This window comes from Cydia fagiglandana, chromosome 12 (assembly GCF_963556715.1).
Source record: "Cydia fagiglandana chromosome 12, ilCydFagi1.1, whole genome shotgun sequence".
NCBI lineage: Eukaryota > Metazoa > Arthropoda > Insecta > Lepidoptera > Tortricidae > Cydia > Cydia fagiglandana.
The window spans coordinates 969,238-987,387 of record NC_085943.1 but is presented as its reverse complement, the minus strand read 5'-3'; the positions used below and the strand labels follow the sequence as shown (position 1 = coordinate 987,387).

General features: G+C 37.7%; 2 protein-coding genes across 4 annotated transcripts in view; one reads left to right on the top strand and one right to left on the bottom strand.

The window, feature by feature from the left end:
* The window catches only part of LOC134669418 (sorting nexin-27), a 32,651-nt gene that overhangs the window by 9,209 nt on the left and 5,292 nt on the right, over positions 1–18,150 (bottom strand). The window contains exons 1-8 of one of the 3 annotated variants that reach the window (XM_063526991.1): positions 15,244–15,373; positions 5,703–5,805; positions 5,249–5,391; positions 3,947–4,077; positions 2,969–3,066; positions 2,234–2,329; positions 786–936; positions 406–566 (exon numbers count right to left, since the gene is read on the bottom strand). In XM_063526991.1, coding sequence (XP_063383061.1) covers positions 406–566; positions 786–936; positions 2,234–2,329; positions 2,969–3,066; positions 3,947–4,077; positions 5,249–5,391; positions 5,703–5,805; positions 15,244–15,326 — 966 coding nt within the window. In that variant the 5' untranslated portion in view covers positions 15,327–15,373. Of the gene's footprint in view, positions 1–405; positions 567–785; positions 937–2,233; positions 2,330–2,968; positions 3,067–3,946; positions 4,078–5,248; positions 5,392–5,702; positions 5,806–7,707; positions 7,885–15,243; positions 15,374–18,150 lie in introns of those variants that run through there. The other 2 variants (XM_063526990.1, XM_063526989.1) reach the window with 2 other exon arrangements.
* LOC134669195 (uncharacterized) lies at positions 9,980–11,729 on the top strand. Its single transcript, XM_063526715.1, has 3 exons — positions 9,980–10,234; positions 10,450–10,593; positions 11,054–11,729. The coding sequence occupies exons 1-3, from the start codon at positions 10,009–10,011 to the stop codon at positions 11,290–11,292; spliced, it is 609 nt and encodes a 202-aa protein (XP_063382785.1). The 5' UTR covers positions 9,980–10,008; the 3' UTR covers positions 11,293–11,729.

Sequence of the window (18,150 nt, the reverse complement as noted above, 5' to 3'; positions counted from 1 at the left end):
GTTTTTCATTTAAGCAGGTCGTGTCAATTAACGAGGTTCAAAATATCGTTGTGTCAATAATAGAGGTTTTCATTAATAGAGGTTGCGTTCTGACAAATTTCTTTTATGGAGGTGCAAATAACCTTTGAAAGTAGATTTACACGCATACGTTCTGGGTTTTTGGTCTATATATGTAGTAGAATCACTTCATTTACCTATCCTCGCTCAGCGCAACTCCAATGGACCATAATCTAGATTTTTCTTTCTCAAACGATCAACGAATTGACATCTGACTTTCATGATCATGACTCAAAGTCCTGCCAGAACACAAATGGTCTTCCTGGGGATCATTATTTACTTAAGTTTACTTTCTTCAACGGAACGACAGCTGACGTACACGTCATATCATTAACCTGCTAAACTTACCTGCCAAAATATGAATGCTCTCGCGGCCGAATCGGCACACACGGCAGCCTCGCGCCGCGGGTTCCACAGCCAGCGGCGGACAGCGAGACAAGATGATGATGCCGTCGAGTAATTCTGTATGTAGAGCGAGTGGGGGCATTCGTTCGGTTGGAGTTTGCGTTCTGAAATATCAAATAGAAGAATAGATTAGAAGAAATTTTGCCCAAGAAACGCTTAAATTTAACTTAAGTATAGGCCCCGTGCATGAACTATAGGGGGCAGTAAATTTACAGTGACTACAAAATTTACTATGACAGGACCCCTCTATACTTCTATTCTCTGGTGGCTGTTGGTGGTAACTAGTGGGAATAACCCGAAAGATGCGATCAAGTGGAACTTACCAAAGTTGTACTCGACGATCTCGAACAGGTAGAAGTATTTTTGCACGGACTTGGATAGCCCAATTTTCTCGCAAACCGCCCGGTATACGTCATCCGCGTTGGTGGATTTGAGAACAGAGACGGTTACTACTTCTTTGTCGGGAAGGAGCACCTGGATGAAAAAAAAAACAAACGTATAAATGGTAAATTCGGTTGACCATGTTTATCCTGCTAAGGCCCAGCCATACAAAAAAATCCAAAATTTGCCACTGAAATTTGAACCTATATTAGAGATAATAGAGTTGATTTTGCGTTGTTGGAAAATTGAACGAAACAAAACAAAAGCGTCTCTGTTCCAATTGAATAGGATTTTAATTTCATCGAACTTAGGAGGTATGATCTTGGGCCTTAGGATATACGAGTTATATTTTATATTTTCCTTGATTTTTTCAAGTAAAAATAAATAAAGAATATTTAAATATAATAATTTTACACCACCGACCACCGATCGAACACCAGCAACATAAAATATTAATATGCAACAGCTACATATTTCATTACAGTTCCCATGAATTGCCTCATTAAAAACGTGTTGTTCCCGAGTCGAAACAAAGTATAATGACAGTATTTTCATCCAATTTTGAAAAAAAAATGTATTACACACATAGTTCAAGTATAACGCCCCAATGCCGTCCTGGCCATGATTACCGACAGAGTCGACTGCCCCTACATGCGGCATTGTTGCGACCGGCATGTTCTAAAATAATTTTTGTTGTGTTGTGCGTAGTATTTAGAATAGTGTATGTTAATGTTATTTATTTCGTTTAATGTAATTTTAATTTAATTGTATATTATTTTGATTATGAGTCCTCGTTACTCGAAATAATTATTTTATTTCGAGTAACGAGTATAGTGTGAGGGGGCAGATGGGAGCCTCACCAGGATGATGGAAGGTAATCAAAGTCGGGAACCAGGGCGATGATGGGTATTTATTAATTATATAAAAAGGCACCTGTAACAATACAGGTTACGTGTTAACAGATAGGTATGTATAAAAACACTTTCGTAATTCAGAAGGTTAGAAATCAAATAACTTACGATATGTGCCTTGGTGATGATGTAGATATATATCTGGAAGGTGTGCAGGGCCACAAAACGAGCACTATACTGAACTGCACGCACTTATGAATTATTACGTTTACTAATAAAAATCACACTTAAACGGTCGTGTTTAGAAACTTGGGAAGTACAGTCCGTTAGATAAAATGATGTTTATCGATCAAAGTATGTGATCGAACTGAAAATAAAAATCATTGAATGGAATTTGGAATAGGATTTGAATTTCAAAAAGGAATTTAGAATTTGTATGGTGCCAGAAATAGTATGGAGGTCGATAGTGTAACGCTTCGTTACACGCACCGTTACACTACCCGAATTTTATTTTATTATTTATTATAACCGATTTTTACCTTTAGGTCTACTGGTGATGGGTTGGAAGAGTCGTCAGAGTCTGTGAGAAACTCTTGCACTGCGTCTGATTCTGCTATCACCCGTACTGCACATACCTGCAAATAATATAATATAATATAACAAAGGCCGTTATTAATTTCCATGATTATTATGATTACTATAGAACGCTGTCTGTATATCTGTCCTCAATATATCAAGGGATAAGTAATACCAAACCGCAAAGTGATACATAATTGGATGGAGTTTAGCAAAAATGTGTCAACCCACATTCATTTTGCAATAAAATGTCAACTTTAAGCGTCAATTTTTTGAGTTGACATCTTATTGCAAAATGAATGTGGGTTGACACATTTTTGATAAACACTATCCTTATATGTGACGTCTCACGGGTACCTAAAGGTACCTTATGGCGGTTGGCGCTTACGCTATTATTAACGCCGCCGCTCCTATATTATTGTGGCCCTATGCGACGTAAGCGCCAGCCGCCATAAGGTACCTTACCTTTTGCCGTGGAACGTCACATATGGCGGTTTATATGGACGTACGATGTGGCTCAGAAATCAAATTCTTTGACTATAAAAAAGATAAAGGTCCATTGAATAAAGGTGGCATTCCACCGGTCCAATTTCTTGTGCATTGCTCACTCTCTCATTAAGCAAAATGTGAGACGCCAATACACATTGGACCAAGATATTGGAAGGATGGAATATCATCTTAAGATAAACGTAACGTACTTTTTCAAGATACTGTTCGAGTCCTCTCCGTCTCCCGTCCAGCTGTTGCTCGCTCAGTGTGAACGGCCACTTGCCCGGCAGCTTCGGGAAATTGAACCCTGCGACAATCAACATAAGGTCTAAATTAGCTAGCTTCCTGAGACCCAGAAGCAATTAGGTATTGTTTATGAATTAGGAACTCTTAGAGTTAATTAATAAAAGTTGTGAAAATATGTGCAATGATTTGTACGCAGGATTTCAGGAAGCTAGTAGTTTAGCGTTAGTTGCACATATTGGTCTGTTGCGTATGAATCTTACCGGTAATTATAAATTCAAAATGGAAAAATAGACTGCCTTGTCTGTCACATGTACACTAATAATTAAAGAATGAAAGTATAAATTATAAAATTGTTTAACTCTCAAAACTTTTTCTAGATGGCGCTGTACTTTTGACCGAGCTAAAGCGAAGCGCCGCTTCGTCTTTGGTAAAAATCTAAAAATACTTTCGATGTCCGGCTGATATCCTCTACAGGTCACAAGTCTCAATTGATTCTCGTGAAAATTTGTGTGCAGATTCGATAAATCTACGGATTTTTATGTCGATTTAGTATTTTAAGAATGAACGAGCCAAATTTTACAGCCGGGCTAGCACATGATTGGCGCGACAGTATCTCGCGGCGAGATAGAGTACCCGTCCCTCTTTTGTTAACATAGTTAGAAAAAGACGGGTAGTCTATCTCGAGATACTTTCGCGCCAATCTTGTGCTTGCCCTCTGGTGCATTCCATGAAATTGTCTACCGTTTGTCCCGTACAAACGCGAATTTTCTGAAGATTTGCAGGTATAAGAGTTTCCTTTTCTATGACAAATGGTCAAAATATCGCACAGGAAAATAATCACCTGCTTAAAATGCCGAAAAAATAGTCGCAACACAGGAAATAGAATGCGTTTGTACGGGACAGCCCGTGGAATGCTCCCTCTACTGACTGCAGTTACATACCTAGAAACTCTTTCCTCAGCAGCTGGTGTAAAACGGCGAACTCCCTGTAACGGCGACTGCAGAGATGCCGCCCCGCCATGTGCACGTTGAACGCGACGTACGACCGGCCGCTGTTGCGCTCCATCACCACCCTGTATAAGGCAAAGGCTTCGATAAAAAATTTTTTTTTTTTTTATTATGAATGGGCTTACTCATGGCCACAGACTAGCCGAGGCGTAGACGTGGCCTACGATGGAGCGAGCTCGCCCAGAAGGTGCCTGTTCACTCTTGATTTGAAGGTTGCCGGGTTATAAGAACACGGAAATATAGACGCCGGCAAGGAATTCCATTCCTTGGCAGTGCGCTTAAGGAAAGTAGAAGCAAAGCGCTTCGTGCGAATTGGAGGAATATCTACCAAGTAAGGATGGAAACCGGCCGTGCGTCTAAAAGTCCGATGGTGGAATTGTCAAGTGATTGTAACAAATTAGCGGCTCAATTCTGAAAATGTATTAGATCTCTACTAGACCTCAACAAGTTACGATATGGATAATTTAAAGATATTTGTAAGATAGATATGTCAAATTTGACGTTTCCGCGATTCTGGAGGTCCTCTTGAACGATTTCGACAAGTTATGACTTAGATATCCAAAAGTCACATCTAGTCGATATCTAATGTAAATCTAGTTGATCTCTATATCGTTTCTAGATCTTGTGATTATCTCGTTTCCCGAATACGCGTGTAGGACGCCTGAAATATCAGTATGGCTGAGTGTGGTATAGAGAAACCATAGAGATTACTCTACTATAGTTTGACAAACAAAATTTGTCAGTAATAAGAACAAAAAAACTAGTGAATAGAATCAGGCGTTACTTTGCGGAGATCCATATTAATTAAAACCCAAAATATTACTTTGCTGATCCACGTAAACCGCGCGCGTGCGTTTTGCGCGGATCAGCAAAGTAATATTTTGGTTTTAACAAAAAAACTATACTCATCCTTTTTTTTGGGTGCTAGTACTAGTGTAAGACAAAGATAGTATGATTATCTGTCTGTTTGAAATGAGACAGTCCTTTGACTAACACTATACAAAAAATATCTAGTTCAATATGAAATAGATTAGGTATTGCCGTCTACAGTAACCTATTTTTCAAAAATCGAAGGAAACTCAGTTTGCTAATGTAGATAGAGTAATCTGATATCTCAAAATCGATTGTTTCATTTCCAGCGAAATCAACAGATGGCGTTAAATTCAGTTCTGCGACTCGGCCATTCTGACCTTTCACGCGTCCTCTATAGTTTTCAATAAGTATTTAAGTAGATACCTGTAGTCGGGTATGGAGACGGGTAGCGAGCGTTTGTCGGTGTAGTCGTAGCGTTGGTAGACGGTCGCACGGGAGTTGGCGGCGCCGCCGATCACGCCGACCGGCGCTGAGCCGTCGTCGCATGGCTCTAGGCGTTCGGCCTCCTGTTCAACAATAGGGAGGTAATGTAAACTGGATTTAAATTAAATGATTACCATACATCGGGGTTTTCGGTGCGGGAACGATTTCGTGTATTAACTTTGTTTATTGTAAAATAATTACCAAACTATGAATTAAAAAGTAGGTAGTAAGGTCCAAATGTGATTAGAAAGTATGTAAAACATTCCCGCACCGAAAACCCCGATGTATGATGATTACACACTCTGCTCGAAATAACACTTCAGAAAATAGTTTGAAAAATAAAATCGAATCCATCCAGACTTTATGGAAGGGTAAGAGTAAGAGTTTGAATTACCTTTGGTGTGACCGAGATGACTGTAAGTGTGAGACAGTCGCCTCCGGACTTGATCAGGTCAACCACTTGCTTGTGGGTCGCGCCTTCGACGTTCACACCGTTTCTGAAACAAATACAAATACATACAATAAGGCACTATTTAAACCATACTGGCAAGAAAACAGTGGCGACCATAAAACACCCCATTATATTTCCATTATGATTGGAAGTATTTTGAATTCGAGTCAAGTTTTGACAAGCATTTTTTATTCACTCGGTTAGTGCGGATCATATTTTGGAAATAAAATTTGAACCATTTGCCTATGTCTATTGGTGTGAAATCTGAAAAACGTGTGTAAGGATGGTGACAATGACAACACAATATTACAATCACATCGAGCTGAGCTAATTTGATGTGAAGAAACATCGGCTATAAAAGCTGATGTACTAAGGAGCGTGACGAATAGCAACAACATTTATTAAGATTTTATTTATTTTAAAGGTGTGACCAAATACATCTTATTTCGCGTGACGAGCGGCGCCCTAATTCTATAAGATATTATTCCTTATGATCCCCATAAAAAAACTGATTGACACCATAAACATATTAGCATCTCACTATTACAGATTGTCTATGGAGTAATATTAATATAGGTAATTGATCACTGAAATAACTATTGATTATTCCAAAATCAGACCGATGAAAATAGTGAACATGTGAAAGTAACAAAAAAGACCTTTGTCCAGTAGTAACACACAAAATCAGTTGGCCAGACAAAAAAATTAGCTGCAAAATAATAAATTGGAAAATCAAAACGACCTTAAAATTCCAATATTTTTCAACTGAACGACTTTAGAATGCCTGGAATGCTTTTATCTCCCAACGATCTATAAGGAAAATATCAGTTAATCTAAATTCCAACTCTATTTCTAAAGCGATAGGGTATAAAATTAACCAGGAGACGGTTTATCAATAGGCTAAATATAGGAGATGCGCGTACGAGGATCGAGGCCGGATCAAAGTATCGAGGCATCAAGGTGCCCATAACAAGGTTTTAGAATTATACGCATGTTATCACCAAACCTCGTTATCAATGTTACAGTTGCTCGTTATCATTGAAAATTAGGATTGGCAAAAGTAACTACTACACGAACTTTACCGTTGTTGGTGCCAAACTTCGCCTAAGCAAATTTTAATTAATAATTTTATGATGTTTTTTTTACTCGAAAGGATGGGTGAAGATCGGGCAGCCGCAAGGGGCCTATTTAAGTCGACCAACTAGAAACCGTCCTGGTTGGTTATCCTAAATCACTTGGCTATTTATCTACAAAAAGTCATTCTTTTATCGGAGTCACAGATAAGGACCCAAAAATGACGCAATTTCCTGATACTCTTGGCTCACACTATCAAAATTTGTCATGTGTACAACACAAACGCCATTAAATCATACAAAGTCAAGTAAATAATTTACTTATCGACATAATTTATATCCCATTAACAATGTCAATTAAACGGCAATTAGCTTATGCAATATAAAGTCAATATTGCACGGGAAACAACAGTGGCTTTAGGTCATGCATATGGGAGATAAGGATAATTTATGTTTCATTGTAGACCAATTTGTTACCAAGAAAATGGCGATAAAGTATATACCAAAGAGAATAGAGTGTGTCTCTATACTATATGTGGATTGTCAAAGTAAAATTATGTAGCCGCTGTAAATTTACTGCCATCTTTTGACAGAACATAAATAAAATAATTTAAATAAATATACAACGAATAAAATAATTTAAATAAATTTTCGGTTACTGATGAAGTTAAAGTGACGTCACAAAGTTTGTGTCTCCCCCCTCCCCCATGTCACAATATGTCACATTTTCTTGACCCCCTCCCTCCCCCTAAACGTGTGATGTAATTAATGGATGACCCCTAATGGGGAATTTAGAGTAAGTATGTTTTTTCCCAACCCTGATCTGGAAGATTGATAACGGGGTTTGGTCTTGATAGCTGCTAGTGGATACGAACCCAGTTCCCTTGGCCTCCTGGGCCTCGGCCTCCGCCTCTGTCTCCAGGTCGTATATCTCAAAGCCGATCCGCGTGCAATAGTAGTACTTGTAGTGGAAGCTGCCCCGCCCGCCCCTCTGTACCGACATGATTCCAATCTCACGTATGCTTCTCTCACCATTGACACCAAACTGTCACTTCACTTCATAAACTAGGAATCCTCTACACGGAGTTTAGATAAATTATTTCATGAAACCGACGCTGCCAAAATACTGGGGTGCGGGGGACGAGGTGAGCGAATCCCGTGCCGTGATTGGTCCGTTCGAAGACACGGGCGTCACACAAAGACACTTTGACTCGAAAATGGAGTAAAACTACCGTATATTTGTGGCAAAGGGGGTAGCGCTACTATGCTCAGTCTGAAGGATGTCTTGTCTGTGGTTCACTTATACTAAAATTAAGCACCCATCGAAGGATGTGACTAACGTTCGCTTTCACGCGTTTATATTACCTACACTCATGAGAAGATCGTTTTTAAGATATCTGGCCGTCAATACTGAAAGAAATCTAATAATTTGTATTCAAAAGTCAAAAAGTTTATTCAACGAACATTAAACTACCGATGTTTCAAACAGTTTAAATGTGAGGTGAACCCCAGTAAATATAATTTCATGTAAAATCTGTCAAAAGCGTCCAAGCGTCGTTACAAAGTTGAGTTTATACGAAAGAGTTTATTTCGAATATCTTTTGATTATCCGATCACTTGTCCTTTTGCACGAAAAATCGTTCTATTACACAGTTAAGATGTGACACAGAGGAAAAACTAACACTTTAATAAACTAAAACATACGAATATTACACTCGTTTTTATAAAAAGTTAATCAGCATATATTTTCGAAATGTCACAATCCAAATATCACTGGTTAAACATGTTTTCCGCAACAACTATTATAAAATATCATTTAAGTAATGAATAAAGCACTATTCAAAAACTAAGGATAAGTGCGAATCGCAAGAGGTCCGAAGTATATGTGTCGGTATTGATATAGTACAAATTGTACATACATTACAAGTATTACATCTATTATTGGGTATGATAATGGTTTACTTCGCAGTATTGTCTGGGAGTTAGACTCTGCACTCAAACATAATTAGGGTTTTACTATGACGGCACGTGCAAGATAAAAGCCGATCTCAACTACAAGGGGGTGCTCAACCACTTTGAGAATTTTGTATGTTGTATGAAAACAAAAAAAAAACAAGTATTTATTATTCAGAATTTTATTTAAGTATCTGTTTTCACATTATTTGCACATGTGATTTATAAGTTTTAAGTAGAAAAACATTTTTATTCTATTTTTTATAATTTTTCAAAAGTAAGATTTTTAGGATCTCACCTAAAAAAAATCATAAAAAATAGAAATAAAAATGGTTTTTCACCAAATAACCTTTAAATCGCACTTTCAAATAATGTGAAAACTACTACTTACATAAAACTCAAAAAAATAATAACTAGATTTTTTTGGATTTCATACAACTTTGAAAAATTTCAAAGTGTTTGAGCACCCCCTTGTAGTTGAGATAAGATTACAAAACTTGGCATATTTAGTCAACAGAACAAGTGTAACAAAATGAGAGGGTGCCGCTTCTTCTAGCTAGAGTTTGAATTTTTCCCATAGGTACGAACGTGAACCTTCCTAATGTGTATGTATGTAAAAACATACCAGCGTTCGAACCGGGTATGATCATAAACTACGAATTGTTTAGACACGTGTCGTGGGTATCAATTCATTTTATCCAATAACACCAATAGCATCCAAATTTACTTGTCTGTAACTGTCCCATCGATCAAAAGTTGATCTTAATTGACTTCCATTAATACGCTCAAGTTTATGACAGAACTAGACTAGTCCATTGGGTAACATTTCGGTCACCGTTATGTAATAGCAATTTGTCTTCGTTGATGTAAGTCCGAAATTAAATTTTATTTTTTAAATAACAAACCGGACAAGGCGACTCGGACTCCCCCATCGAGGGTTCCGTACTTTTATAGTATTTTTTGTTATAGCGGCAACAGAAATACATTATCTATGAAAATTTCAACTAGCTATCACGGTTCATGAGATACAACTTGGTGACAGACAGACGGACAGTGGAGTCTTAATAATAGGGTCCCGTTTTTATCCTTTGGGTACGGAACCCTAAAAATAACTAGCACCTAATAACTGCACCGCAGCCATAATTTTGTTTTTAGTTTTAAGATATATTTTGTAAAGTCTGGCCATCGAAACGTGATATTGACCTTGGAACAGAATTCTTTATATGGCAACAGTCAACACTTGTCAAACCCTAGTACGTTGTTTGTCAAGTCGTGTCAATTTTCGGAATAACAAACGGTTATCTTGCGTTATTATGTCGAAACCCATAAAAAGTTCAGCTAGGAGGTTAATTTATACAATGATGTGTAAATTTAAAGCAAAACAAGAAGAGCGAGCCTCTGCCTTTCGCGAGAAAGAACGATATTTCCATGAAATAATGGCTGCCACAGGTTAGTGCACTGTAATGATTTTGATATTTGTTGAATAGTTTGTACTCCATACTCCATAGTTATTTCAAGACATATTTCATTGGATTAAAGATATTATTCGTTTAGTTATGTTTTTGTTGTTGGTTTCAGCTTGAAATAGTGGTTTCTCCTACATTTAGAGGTTATGTTCCGATTGTAATCTGAAAGATATTTATTGCATATATTTTTTATTTCAGAGAGGATAAGAGATAAAGCCGATGACAGCAGCTTAAATGAGTTGAATGATATTAATAATGCTGTGAAGAGTTTACAACAACTAGAGGAAAATAGTCGGCTCAAAACGGAAATTCAATTTGTGCAAGAAATTTCTGCAATGACAGGTATGATATTCTGACAATAAATTAATATACTTAAGTGTGTTCAAATCCAAATTTATATTATATAGGTATATATAAGCATAAGCAAAGAACTGACATTTAGGTAAAAGTAATATCTTTACCGGATGTAGGGCTACTAAGATGCAACTAGGATAGTGCCAGGATGAGGGAAAGATCTTAAATAATATTGCTAAAACAGTTATTATAGAAATGTATAAATGGATAGGCACTAGATGACCCTCACATTGGATTCTGATCAGTTGACCAAAACAATTTATTAACCAAACCACCCGCTATTGTTCCCGGGGTCAGGTCAGGGGTTAGGAACTTTGCCACATAGGGATACTTTAGATCACTTATAATATAATAATAGATAATAGGTTACATAGTGATTGATGCTTCCAATAACCATAAGCTATACCATTATTAAAAACAATATATTGTATTTTCTTCTCATTTTCAGATGTTGGTACAGCTACTATCAAAAGAATAAAAAAAGAAGGACAGTCAAATGCAGGTGTTTGGAATACTCCCGGGAAAAAGCGTCCACATAAACCAACAGTTGCCAATTTGGATAGTTTTGACATTAACGCGATCAGGCAGAAGATCAATGAATACTACACAGTGAAGAAACAGGTGCCTACTTTACGTACCTTGTTAACAGATTTAAGAGAGAGCATAGGCCATCTACTAGCGGCGTGATTGAAAAAATTTCCCCAGGAAAACGTTTCATTATTGTACATGCCGGGTCCGAAAAAGGATTTGTGCCTAATGCCCTCTTGGTTTTTAGCACAAAATCTATGTCAGCTGATTATCATCACGACATGAACCGACAGAACTTTTTAAAATGGCTGCAAGAGAAATTAATCCCTAATTTAAGGGAACCAAGTGTAATAATAATGGATAACGCAAGTTATCATTCAACTCAGGTAAATAAACCACCCACAATGCATCAGAGAAAGGCAGAAATTCAAGATTGGCTCACTACCAATGGAATTGATTATGAAACTTACATGTCGAAGGAAGAGCTGATGTGTCTGGTGGACAAATACAAGCCCGACCCAAAATATGAGGTCGACGAAATTTTAAAAGAAAATGGACATGAAGTTCTACGGTTGCCCCCATACCATTGTGACCTTAACGCCATTGAACAAATACGGAGTTTAGCTAAAAGGAAAGTTGGTAGCAAAAATATGGGTCTCAGTGTAAAAGAAGTGGAAAAAGCGATTTCGACGGAATTTGGGACGGTAACTCCAGAGGACTGGAAAAAATGCACTGATCATGTACTGCACGTGGAACAAAAATATATAGAACGAGATGGAATCGTCACAACATTAGAACCATTCATTATAAATGTAACCAGTGACAGGGACTCAAGCAGTGAGTCTGAGGAGCCAGTTGAGTTTTTGGAATCTGATTTTGACTATGATAGTTAGTTATAGGTAGAATAGTTCTAGATTAGTTCAGTTCACAGCAAGGCCTGTTCACTTCCTAAGAAAGTTATGTCCCCAAATAGTTTTATAATGAATATTTGCTTCCAACTGTCTTTATCAATGTTCATAAAATATATGGAGGGTAGGTAAGTCTACCCACCATAATAAAAAAATATATTTGTTAATTACTCTGTCCAACTGCTGTGGTTAAAGTTCATAACGAAAATTTTATTTATTAAATCTTTATTTGTATTATACTGAAAACTTTGTGAATGCGCTTTATTAATTTCTATTTTTTTATTAAGCTGTCAGAGTTTAATTTTCAGTGTATATTTCTATATGTACGAGTAAAACATTGTTTAATAAATAAAATAATACAATGTTATAAACATAAAATTGCCTTGAGATTGATTATCTAGTAACTTTTTAAATAAACGATGGGGAAAACTGTGTTGTTTCTTTTTGCAAACCACCATTGACAGTGACAGTGACAGTTGACACCTGTTGACAATTATCAAGATTGCGTATTCCTAGTTCATAAAGGTTTGCCATATCTACATATTTGAAATTAAAAAAAAAATCTCAGTATCACGTTTTGATGGCCAGACTCTATTAATATGTATGCTAGTTTTAAGGTATTTATCTATGGGCCAATAGTTGCCTGAAAATAAATGTTTTCATTTCATAACACACAATGGTTGTAATGGCTCTAAAGTTTTCACAGTTTCTTTAGACAGTTTAGACTATATTAAAAAGCTAAAGCTAAGGTTTTTAGAGCGAACAGGGAAAGTTGAAAGCAATACCGGCCTGCACCGACGCATAAGCGTAGGCCGAGAGAAATCGAAATTGAACGCAAAGCTGCCTTTGCGCATTTTATCACACTCAATAAATGCGTCTAATACTCGTAGTAGCAAAACACGGTAGTCGCTATTTTCCTTTCTAGGTATGGAACCTTAAAAAAGGCTGTATAGTTGAGTGTGCTCAGAGCATAAAAAGGTCAACCACGGCGTTGCATGAACAAGACATTTCCTTTGGCAGGATTGGTCCTTAGGACCCAAGGATGGATTTAAGAAGTGGAGCCACCCAGATTTTTGATGCAGGTGGGGGGTGGGGGGGTTTTTAAGCGTCTGCGACGTCTGAGGTTAATAATTCATTAGGTTTAGGTTCTAAGTCAAGTTTAGTATCGTTTTCAACTAAATCAAAGATGTAGACATAGATTTCATCGAAATCGGTTCAGCGTTTATTGATTTCCCATACAATCCTACACCATACCTTTCATTTATAAGGTTTTTTTTTGGAATAAAAACTATCCTATATTCTTCCTCGGGACTCAAACTATCTCTATACCAAATTTTATCTAAATCGGTTCAGCGGTTATTGAATCCCCATACAAATTTCCGCCTCTCTTTTCACACCCTTAAGCGATGATTTTTGAGATTAAAAGTATGCTTTGTTATTCCCTTGGACTCAAACTATCTCTGTACCTAATTTTATCTAAATTGGTTCTGCAGTTTAAGCGTGAAGAGGACTTTAAAAAAAAGTTTTTTTTTTCATATTTTATGTGTTTTTACTTCGGAATGGTGTCATTATGATATCAGAAATGAATTCAGCACCCCCAATTTATACGAAAACGATACCAATCTTGGCCTAGTAGCTTAAATGATACAGATATCAAGATCAAGTTGAGAGCCCCCTAAAAATTTACATCAAAAATCTGGGTGGCTCCACTTCTTGAATCCATCATTGGGTCCCAAGGACCAATCCTGCCAAAGGAAATCTCTTGTTCATGCAACGCCGTATGTTAGGCCCAGCACCATCCGCTAGTAGCAGTGTGACATCAAATATCATAATAATTTTACTTTTTTAATCAATTTAAATGTCAATAACGGTAGTAAATGTCAAAGGTTTCACATGCAGTGGGCCATGCAGGAAGCCTAATAGCCGAGATGACAATTTTTTGCAGAAAAGAAGAGTCTTGTTCGATAGCACGAAGAAACACAGAAATCAAATTCCTTTTGACTGTTCATAATAGGACTTAAGGGTCCAATGCAGCAGCAACAACGCGAACAACTTTCAGATAGCAAAATAGGTCATTAGGTCCTCACAATCTAGATGTCACGAGTAATTAGTAATTAGAACAAGATTAATGTCAACTACGGCGGTTTAGGGCGGAAAAAATGCGTCGCAAAAATACATTGTGTGGGGAGAGGCCACTTCAATCATCAGTACAGTCAAGTGTAAGAATATGGGTGTAGACAACATACTCAAAAATATGTATGGCCCATACATAGACTAGGAATCCTCTAGACCGAGTTTAGAGCAATTCTTTCATGCAACCGATGATGCCAAAAATGCGGGGGTGCGCGGGACGAGGTGAGCGAAGTCCCGTGCCGTGATTGGTCCGTTCAAAGTCACGGACGTCACACAAAGACACTTTCGACTCGAACATGGAGTAAAATCACCGTATGCGTGGCAGAGGCGGTAGCGCGACTATGCTCAGTCTGGAGGATGCTTTGTCTGTGGGCCCATAGCTCTTAATTCGCTGACTTAAGAGCTTTGGGACATTATGAGTATGATTTGTGCACCCATTTTGACTGTACAAACTACAACTGTCCATAAGTGGACCTTATGCCTTTTGTAATAAGGTTTACGAACAAGTAACAGTGTGGGCGATGGGACAGACAGATGCAGGAGATTTCTCTCTTGAGTCTCACAAACCCGCTGTCAAAGCCGCATCCATACAATCGAAGTTAAGTTACCATTCTAAAACGACATGCTTAAATAACCTGAAACTTGGCATGAACATTTAAAGCAGGCCACTGACGAGCCTTCCAAATGGATGCCGTTACAATGGATTCATCCAAATGGACGGCATCCTAATATTAAACATTGTACGTTTTTGACACTCACGGACCGATTTTGGATTGCAGCCACGCTATTTGGACTGTTGGAAGGCTCGTCAGTGGCCCTCTTTAGTGACATTTTATGTACCTATGTCTGGTATTACTAATTCGTTTGTAAAAAAATGTTATAAAAAGAAAATGGAGTGAGTATAAGTTTTGTGTTTTTGTTTATTTTTATTTATTTTGTAGTAATATTTATTTTATTTATTTATTTAGATTTTTATGTGTTTTGTATATAGAATTGCCAAGGCAAACCGTGACGCTGGTTAGGATGAAAATGGACAAGGAGAGAATAAATATGTCTTTGTCTGACTTACCCATTGTACAAAGCAGTGTAGCCAACATCAGAATGTCTACATGACAGCTGATGTTCGTATAATGAATACATACTATTAAACATTTTCACTAAATAACTGTACAACCGTAAAAATTATAATTTTCGCTATTTTCAATAGCACTACACTTCAACTCGTTTACGTCTGAAACACAAATGTATATGGTAAAAAAATACGCACACACACACAGAGACATAATCTAAAACAATGAGTATTTAATAATATGACTCTTCATTAAACTGACACTGCAAAACATATATTTTATGTAGGTATTTTACCAATAAAGTATTGTGTACGTCAAGGGTAAAAGTATCGATGCACTGATCATACTCAAAAATATGTCCCATACCTCTTATGTCAGTGAATTAAGAACTATGGGACATATTTTTGAGTAAGTTGTATGCACCCATATTTTTACACTTGACTGTACATAATGCTCTAGGTTTTTACGTTCTAAGTGTAAAAAATATCAATAGTGCTTAAAGAAAACACTGAAACCGATTGCAAATAAAATGATACTGTTTATAAAATACTTATCGGTTGTTTGTTCGACACAATTATTATGAAACACCGAGCTATCCTTAAAGTCAGGGGTTTTCAAACTTTATGACCCAAGGGCCAGGTCTTGTTGGTTCTTTTAGATTGACAATGTTGTCTACAGTCAGCAAAACTAGCATAGCATCCCTGGCTATTTTTATGCCTGGGTACTTGGGGTATTATTTATTCTGTGCTAAACTAAAACATTTGCTGAGTGTTCTCGTAAGGATCGAGGCAAAAAGTTTCTGAACTGGTTCACCGCGGATGTCCTCGAATTTCCCGATAGTACGTGAAATTTTTATAATATTTTATACAGATCTAGACGCACCTTTATAGGCCAGGGCTTAAGGTCCATTCTTACCGCAGTTAACTGTTATGGAGCAACACTATGCAACAATAACTATAGCTGTAGGTAAGTTACCGAATGTTACTACTGCGTTTGCACAGTTTTCCTCCTCCACAATAAGTGGACTGTGGTGTGGATATACCTTTAAGGCCTGTGCACAACGGGTGCGTAGACGTGCACGTTGTAATATACAGTTCCATATGAGAGACGACACACCGCTTGCGTGACGTGTGCGTGCACGGCTCTAACATTTTAACACATTCACTGCCCCTAACGCACATGTGCGTTCACCGTCATACAAGTTTGTTCTTAGGCCACGCCCCCTGGCAGTGAATGCGTTAACGCACGCGCACGTGCAAGTCTACGCACACGCAGCCGGTGTGGCATGGCCTTTACTCTTCCTTTTCCTTTCCGAGCCTGGGCCGCGGACCGAAGCCCGAAAACCCCTGTTTTAAGTTGACACAAAAGGAATATGATTGCGAGTATATCGGCCTTTTGATATCCTTTCACTTATTGCAACACATATTTATAAAAAAAACCGGGCAAGTGCGAGTCGGACTCGCGCACGAAGGGTTCCGTACCATAATGCAAAAAAAAACGGTCACCCATCCAAGTACTGACCACTCCCGATGTTGCTTAACTTTGGTCAAAAATCACGTTTGTTGTATGGGAGCCCCATTTAAATCTTTATTTTATTCTGTTTTTAGTATTTGTTGTTATAGCGGCAACAGAAATACATCATCTGTGAAAATTTCAACTGTCTAGCTATCACGGTTCGTGAGATACAGCCTGGTGACAGACGGACGGACGGACGGACGGACGGACGGACGGACGGACGGACGGACGGACGGACGGACGGACAGCGAAGTCTTAGTAATAGGGTCCCGTTTTACCCTTTGGGTACGGAACCCTAAAAACAACATTATTATGTAAGCGTTCACCGAAAGGAACTATCAAAGTATGAATGTTATAAATGCAGTCAATTTTACGGTTCATAAAGACGTTAGTTATGCATTTTTATGATAAATGTGTAGCGATAAATACATTTAAATATTGCATACATTTGCTACAAGTAATAGTTATTATACTCGAACTGTAGCTTTGCGCGTATTTCAGCCTGGGATTCGGTTTGTGCTATTTCCCTCCCTTTTAATGCAGCCATTTTCAAAGTGTGCTCCGAGGAACCCTAGGGTTCCGCAAAGCCTCTATTGGGGCTCCGCGAAAATACTTGTAATAATAAGAAAAAAACCAGCTCTTCTATATACCTAGGTATTCTGGTCGACAGCGACGAACGAATTTTTTTTATTTAGGGCTCCGTTAAATATTTCGCTTTCCAAGAGTTTATTTACCAAAGTTTGAGAGCCGATGTTCTAATGAAATAGCCTACGTGCACCCCCAGAAAATATACAAGTAGAGCTAGTAAACGCTTTGCATAAAAAAAAATTAGACGCTCTATTTTCTTTGTAAAACAATTTTAGCAAGAAAAATAAATACCAGACAAATGTATGTTCAAGCCTAAGTTTCATGTAATAGTTTCGATTGTATGGCGGCTAGATTCGTGTGACGCTAATCCTTGTTAGAAACTAAAGTGCGCGTGACAATTATCATTATTTCTAGGTCATTTGTAAAACCGGTTTCAAAATATGTTTGTTGGTTAGATAGGTAGCGAGATAAGTTTACCGATAGATTTACATCAATTTAGTCAGGGTGTTTTTACAAGTATCCTCGAAATATGTAATTAATTATGGAATCTATACGTATATTTGTCTAACTTTAGTTACTCAATATCTGGGAGACCGAGCTTTGCTCGGAAAACATATAAAACGCGCGTTTGCCCAGACATAAGACCTGGCTAAATCGATTTATCGCCCCAGAAAACCCCCACATAGCAAAATTCATCGAAATTGTTACAGCCGTTTCCGAGATTCCCGAAATATATATATATAAATAAATAAATAAGAATAGCTCGTTTAAAAGGTATTAGAATAATGACATGATTTGACATC